General features: G+C 38.8%; 1 protein-coding gene across 1 annotated transcript; it reads left to right on the top strand.

The window, feature by feature from the left end:
- Window positions 1-919: 919 nt before the first annotated feature.
- On the top strand, window positions 920-5320 carry LOC116013888. Its single transcript, XM_031253849.1, has 3 exons — window positions 920-1055; window positions 1161-1210; window positions 3842-5320. Exon 3 carries the CDS (start codon window positions 3869-3871, stop codon window positions 5126-5128), a length of 1260 nt encoding a protein of 419 aa, XP_031109709.1. The 5' UTR covers window positions 920-1055; window positions 1161-1210; window positions 3842-3868; the 3' UTR covers window positions 5129-5320.
- Window positions 5321-7986: the final 2666 nt, after the last annotated feature.

The following is a 7986-nucleotide window of genomic DNA, read 5'->3' as shown; positions in this document are numbered from 1 at the left end:
GCACTTGGAATACATATCGAGAATGGCCCAGATAATAGAAGTTGATAGCCCTAGTATCGAAATGGAGGAAGTCCTAGCCATCCTTTCGGCGCAGGACGAGTGGATATATGAAATAATCTTGTATAAAACCAGAGGGATGATCCAACCCGGACATGAAAGGTGGTAACAATGACCCCTTCCTATCAGGTATTAGATGGCAAATTGTTCAAATCATCTTTTGGGGGACCGTTGTTGAGGTGTCTCACTAGGGCGGAGGCCGAGCGGGTAATGTTAGAATTACATGAAGGTACTTGTATTGCACACTAAGCGCGCCAAGGTGTGACAGCCGTGTAATACCCCGTATTTTATTAACATTATTATTTTATCCTAAGGTATTGACATACATGAGTTATGATCTCCCGATACTTCAAATGAATTTTTATAAGTAAGTATAGTTGTTATCAAGCTGCGATCGTATGTGCCGGTCACGAACCGTAAAATTTTTGGGGGACGAATTTTCAGCTCGGATTTCTTTGGAAATGGATGATTAGGCATATATGACTAAGTATGAACTTCCTGCTTAGTTAAGTTGAAATTGGATGAGCTATAAGGGTCGAAATTTATTTCTGATCGTACTTCGCGAAATTTCGCAGTGTTCTGAACCTAGCCCATTTTGGGAGCTTTTGACTGGAATAAAATTTTGGTGTCGGAAATTATTCTTTCTGGATTATTTTCTACCGAAACTTTATCTGTTTGGACCACAACTGATATGTTGTGGAGATATTTTATTAATATTATTATTATATATAATTGGATAAGCATCCCACATATTATATTTTATTATTATAATTATTATTATTATTATTATTATTATTATTGTTATTATTATTATTATTATTATTAAATATATTATTACGTATATGTATATATGTAAGGGATAAGATTGAGCAAGTCACATTTCTTCATTTCCATTTCTTCATTTCGTCTTCACCCTCATTTCCGTAAGAGAGAGAGAGAGAGAGAGAGAGAGGGAGGGAGAGAGAAGCAATTTTCGAGCTTGGATCGCGATTGGTTCGGTAAATTTCAATTTTTAATCGGTTAAAAGTTATGTTTTACTCCTAGTTCATAGTTTTGGGTAGAATTTTGTTGAACCATATTCGTATTACCGTGTTTTATGTTAGGGTTTTAAGGTGAATTTGGGGAAAGATCCAAGATTTGCTTCCTACGGAAGGTAAGGAATCCCTTTATTTGGTTGAGGTTATTTGAAACTAGATAATTAATAGTGAATGATGAGATTAGGGGTTTTATGAATATGTTTCTATACATGATAATGGCTGAAAATGCATGTACATATCATATTTATGCCCATATATGCTTATAGTTGTGAAAATAGTGAAAGGAAAAATCAGGGTAGATTCTGGCAGTAACTTCCGTGATTTTCTGGGAAAAATCGGTAAAGTATTTTGATCCAATTTTTTTTAGACATGTAGTTCTATAAGTCTAGAAGCTACCATAAAAATTTCATAATTTTTGGAGTAGTATAAGTGTGGTTTCAAAATCATTTTCCAAAACTGGTCCAGAGAGCAGAAAATCCGGACAGCACACTGCCAAGGGTAAAAATGTAATTTTCTGTGTTAATTCGTGAACCTAGGTGACCAAAACTTTTTATGAACATCAAGTACTATGAGTTAGGGTTCTACCATAAAAATTTCAAGTGAAAAAGAGTTCGGGAACTATCTTTACCGGCTCAATCTTTCAGACTGCGCTAGCTGAAATTTTCTTATAAGGAAGTGGTATTATGTATATGAAACCTATGTATATACGTGTAGTATATATATTTATGTGTGTATTATGTATATATATATATATATACACGTGTGATGTGTGTGTGTTTAAACTATATATATATATATATATATACATATAAGAGTATATATGTATAATTAAATGAAGGTTGTATCTCTATATATATAGTATGTGTAGTGTAACATATATATGTATATATATAAGTAATATATACATATTATATATAGTATGAGGTGGTTGTTAATGTGCCTAAATATTTAAGTTAAGCATGCTATGTATATTATAATGTGTGTGTAATGTATGTACAAAATGTTGTATTATGTATATTATAAAGCATGTATGTGCAGTGTATATATACTTAACGTGTATATATATACATATAGTATGTGTACTTTATGTGAATATGCATATGTGGGAAATGTTATGATTGAATGCATATATACATATGTGTGGTGATGATGGAAAATGTTTTGAGAAACAAGACTTTGAACTATTTTGAGAATGGTGATCGATTTAAAAAGGGGGACTTGATTTCGTGGAACATGTCCAAAAAAAGTGATTTTGACTCAAGGAGGATGAGAAAGGAAGGAAAATGGTTTTCAAACCCTTGGTTTCTAGTAAAGTTGAGGAGGACCTTGATTAGCCTTCGGGTGGCTTAAAGTGCCCTTGCCCAAGGTTGTTGTATGTAGTATGATCATTCATACTGAAGGTGCGAAGTCTATTCGCCGGGTACTATATAACTCGTTTGGATGAGGTATTCCTGCGGGGGTGTGCACACTTAAAGTATAGTTACTCTGAGAAGTCCGGGTAGGTGTCGTTTTTATGGACCTAGTAGGGCCAGCTAGGGATCATTTTAACGAACCTTACGTCCAGGGGATCAGTGTTAGACCGGGTGATGACCACTGAACCCGAGTTCGATGATCCAAGTGGTCAGGGAAGGAGTTAAGTGAATACTCCAAAGGCCTCACGCTTTCTATAAAGAAACTAAGTGGAAATTTTGTATGAAAATGTAGTTACGCTGTAGCTACGGAAAGGAGATGGTGAAAAGTGAGGAGAATGTCCTTTGAGGAAAGATTTTTCAAAGAATATGTTTGAGAACAAATATGGGATTTGTGTTTTCCCTTTTTCTGCTTATATGCTTAAATGTTTAGCATTATATGATCTGAGTAGGCAAATGACTATTATATGACCTCGTCTAGAGGGAAAATGATTAAGATGATATTGAAATTGTTGCCTATTATGTGTATAAATTGCTATTCGTAAAGGTTGCAGGTAGAACCTCGGCCGATGAGTAAGGATAGGGTGTTGATGTAATCAAGTTTTACAAAACCTTTATTTAGTTTTGGATAACCCATGGATATCCTTACTTAGCCGTCGTGCTAACTGCACTTCAATGTGTTTCTTATCAGTTGCAGATTAGTGTGGGCCCCTGTAGCCGATGAGCTCGGAATAGAAGGGAAGTACAGGTTGAGGTCTACTCTTTGATGTAGATAGGGATTGTTATTAATGTTGTAAGTTTAGCCTGTGCACTTAGAGTGGAGTTTGTCAAAGAGGTGATAGAATTCACTCTAGGTGTGGCGGTAGCACCCGGTTTTCTGTTGATATGATGTAAGCTTCCGCAGCGTTTTATTACGGATTTTGTAATAAATGTAAGAGTTGAAAATTGGGGTGTTACAAAGTTGGTATCAGAGCGGGTTGAATCCTTGGAGGTTAGATTGGAGTCTAGGCTGTGAAACCCTTGAACCCTAGTTTCAAGTCCGTCAGTTTCAAGTTTTGAGTCAGCTTAAGTTCGTTAAAGACCAACCTAAGACGTTATTACAGCCTAACGAGTTTAAGTTTCAGAGCAGAGCTGGAACGGAGACCAGGCAACGTAAAAAGGGGTACCTCATCTGTGCTTTGCAGAATCTCTTGATTCTGGTTACTAAGTACTCTGACTGATATTTGTGCATTCTTATGTGTGTTAATCATTTCTTATAATTGTCGTGAGTGAATTTGAGGAGTTGTTATACTAACTGTTTAGTTAACTAACTTCCTCGTACCTTTTATACTTCAAAAGCTAACTCGAAACGATCGCTTAGTGAAAATGCCACCAAGACGAAATGTACCCGCTAGACCTGGCGATGACATTACAGCAATGGATCGAATGGCGTTGGCGATGGAACAGATGGCTGAGTTTATGATAGCTCAGCAGGCCCAGAATCACAACCAGGAACACCCTCGGGTCGACTTTGCTAAAGCCATAGCAAGCAGACAGCCACCGTATTATGCGGGAGAAGAAGATCCAGTTGTCTTGGAAGAATGGATACGGACATTTGATAAACTGCTTAACGCAGTAAATTGCCCGGCAAATCAACGAGTATCTTCTGCGGTTTATTACTTGACAAAAGCCGCAGATAATTGGTGGGCAGCGGCTGGACCCGAACTCCTGCAAAACCTAGACTTTGGCTGGGAGGAATTCAAGGAGGAGTTGAGGGGACAATTTTACACGGAACGAATTAAGGGCATTAAGTGCGAGGAATTCTTGCGACTGAAGCAGAAGGGAGAAACTGTCCAGAGCTACTATGACAAGTATGTGGAGTTAATGAGGTTTGCTCAAGACATTGTGCCAGATGAGGCGAGCAAAGCAAGACGGTTTGTACGGGGACTGGACTGGGACGTGAGAAGGGCAATTGCACCATTCATGTGCTCTACTCTCAAGGAGGCATATGATCGGACCTCGGATCAGTATCAGGTGTATCTGGACCAGCAAGAAGTTTACGGCAAGAACAAAAGAAAAGCTGATGATAGACAGAGGAGATTCAAGGCGAATGATGGGGAGTCTAACCAAGGAGGATTTCAACAGAGACAAGGAGAGAGGAGGGGAGGAACAGACCAAAGGAAACAGCTGGGTTGCCGCCGGTGTGGAAAGTACCATCCGGGAGAAAATTGCCAAGGGATTAGAATAAGGTGCTTCAGGTGTGGTCTCTTGGGACACAAAATCAATGAGTGCCAAACCAGGGTGGAAAACTTCCGAAACCCTTTGCAGAATACCAGGCAAGAAGGAGGATTCAATGGGACCAACGGACGTAGACCCGCGGAAGCAGTAAACAGGGCAGTTAATTCTCAACAAGTAAACCGGGGCAGGCCAACGAATGTGGCTACAGGTCCTAATGACAAAGGGAAGTTGCCAATGGGAGAAAGCAGTACAAGGAACCAGGGCCGAATCTACGTCGTTAATAGCGCTCAGGCACAGGCTAGCGACGTCGTAACCGGTACATTTCTTATAAACCCAGTGTTTGGTTCAGTATTATTTGATACGGGAGCCCCAATTCGTTTATATTATTTGCGGTTGCGGATAGATTGAAGTTAGGGCCTGCTATTGAGTTCAGACTTGAATGTAAGAACTACCTCGGGAATAGTAGTAGTCTTTTGACGCCATAGATTTTAAGAAGTAAGTTTCGAGGACGAAACTCTTTTTAAGGGGGGTAGAGTGTAATACCCCGTATTTTATTAACATTATTATTTTATCCTAAGGTATTGACATACATGAGTTATGATCTCCCGATACTTCAAATGAATTTTTATAAGTAAGTATAGTTGTTATTAAGCTGCGATCGTATGTGCCGGTCACGAACCGTAAAATTTTTGGGGGACGAATTTTCAGCTCGGATTTCTTTGGAAATGGATGATTAGGCATATATGACTAAGTATGAACTTCCTGCTTAGTTAAGTTGAAATTGGATGAGCTATAAGGGTCGAAATTTATTTCTGATCGTACTTACGCTGTAGCTACGGAAAGGAGATGGTGAAAAGTGAGAGAATGTAATTCCTTTGAGGAAAGATTTTTCAAAGAATATGTTTGAGAACAAATATGGGATTTGTGTTTTCCCTTTTTCTGCTTATATGCTTAAATGTTTAGCATTATATGATCTGAGTAGGCAAATGACTATTATATGACCTCGTCTAGAGGGAAAATGATTAAGATGATATTGAAATTGTTGCCTATTATGTGTATAAATTGCTATTCGTAAAGGTTGCAGGTAGAACCTCGGCCGATGAGTAAGGATAGGGTGTTGATGTAATCAAGTTTTACAAAACCTTTATTTAGTTTTGGATAACCCATGGATATCCTTACTTAGCCGTCGTGCTAACTGCACTTCAATGTGTTTCTTATCAGTTGCAGATTAGTGTGGGCCCCTGTAGCCGATGAGCTCGGAATAGAAGGGAAGTACAGGTTGAGGTCTACTCTTTGATGTAGACAGGGATTGTTATTAATGTTGTAAGTTTAGCCTGTGCACTTAGAGTGGAGTTTGTCAAAGAGGTGATAGAATTCACTCTAGGTGTGGCGGTAGCACCCGGTTTTCTGTTGATATGATGTAAGCTTCCGCAGCGTTTTATTACGGATTTTGTAATAAATGTAAGAGTTGAAAATTGGGGTGTTACAAGCCGCCCCTTGGGTACGAATGCGTGTCGTTGTCGCGTGTCGTGCCCCTCGCTAGTGGCCCGCGAGAGGCTCAGGCATGCTATCGCGTGGCATTTGGTGGTTAGATGAGGTGGTTGAGGTAGTTGATAGACAGGGACTATGTGGGACACGCGTTTGGCTGAGGTTGATGGCCTCGAGATAGTTTACACGTGGGTGGATCAAGATGAGTTGCTAACAATATAAAAAGGGGGGCGGGGGGTTTGGTCGGTATAAGACACACCTCAAGACGCAAAGACTCCTCTGGTTTCTTCCCTCCTGCTGGAACACCAGGGTTCAAGTCAGGTTGGTAACATATTTAGTCTTGTTTTGCCTATTTAATCCTTGTATTATTTATTTATCATTTCGAGCCGCCATTCTTGGGCGGGTACCTTGGGCTTTGTATATATTTTGTTGGGCCTCACGCCCCGGTAATAAAATTGTTGTCTTCCTACCTCCGTTCTATATTCTTTTACCTTTTTAGTTTTTATGGTGAACCCGATCCTGATAAAACCATCACGGGGTATCACAAACACCTACCTATCCTATGTAGGGATCGACCGTTGAACACAATTATGTCGTTTTATAGTCCCAAAAATTAATTTTTATTTATGTGGGGGGGGGGGGTGTTGAAAATTTTAGCATAAAATGACATTTTATGTGGCAATTTTTTTGTACAAATATATGTGGGGTCCTCTTTTGATTTCAGTTGAGTCAAAGTGAATTCGAGTTCTTTCAAGTTAGACGAAGAAATCAATATATTGCATGTTAAAAATAGATAATGGATGAATGAGAGATTAAGCCTCAAAGTATCACTACTACAGAAAACACATTTAACGTTGCCTAAATAACGTCGGTTTTTTTAAAAACCGACGTCAAAAAATTATTTATATTTATATATTTTTTAAAAAGGGATACGACGTCGGTTTTAATAAAAAACCGACGTTAAACTATTTTAAAAAAATTACGAAAAACATACGATGTTGGTTTCTGAAAAACCGGCGTCGTATATAATTTTAAAAAATAAATAAATACTATACGACGTTGGTTCATTTACGAATTGTCGTCGTATATATATATATATTTTATTTTTTTAAAATATACCTTAAGGCATCGGTTCTTCACAGAAACCGACGCCGTAGGGTATATTTAAAAAAATAAAAAAGAAATATATTATATACGACGTCGGTTCGTAGGAGAACCGACGTCGTATATTTATTATTATTTTTTAAATAACATTACATCGCCGTTTTCCTTTGTTTTTAAATAAAAATAAAATAATACACTACGGCGTCGGTTGTATCAACAACCGACGCCATAGGATATTAATGGCATTGCTCAAATTTTGACATTAATAACCTTCTTCTTACGCCATAGGATACACACAGCAAAAAAGACTAATAACTTTCAAATCTATACAAAGCCATTAAACCTTCTTCTTACGCCATTTTGAACGCACAGTCGCCAACAGCCGCACCGCCATCTCCTTCTTACGCCAAGCCGCCGCAGCCACTGCACGCCTCCGCACACCGCCCTCCGCCACCGCGACACCGCACCGATCCGCCACCGCGACACCGCTCCGCCCTTGCAGCTCATCATCGCTCAACCCTTCGCCGGCTGATTTTCTCCCATTGACGGCTCCATAGAATTATCTCAATTTCACGTAAGTCCCCTTCTATCTCAGTTTCATAATCATTTTGTTTCTGTTAGAAATTGAAATGTTTTGTTCTGTTTTCTTCGTCAAATTGATTTCCTGTCGCATG

The sequence above is a fragment of the Ipomoea triloba genome, chromosome 3 (assembly GCF_003576645.1).
Source record: "Ipomoea triloba cultivar NCNSP0323 chromosome 3, ASM357664v1".
In the NCBI taxonomy this organism is placed as follows: domain Eukaryota; kingdom Viridiplantae; phylum Streptophyta; class Magnoliopsida; order Solanales; family Convolvulaceae; genus Ipomoea; species Ipomoea triloba.
Note: the sequence above shows the minus strand (reverse complement) of the source record. Positions and strands in the feature narration are given on the sequence as shown.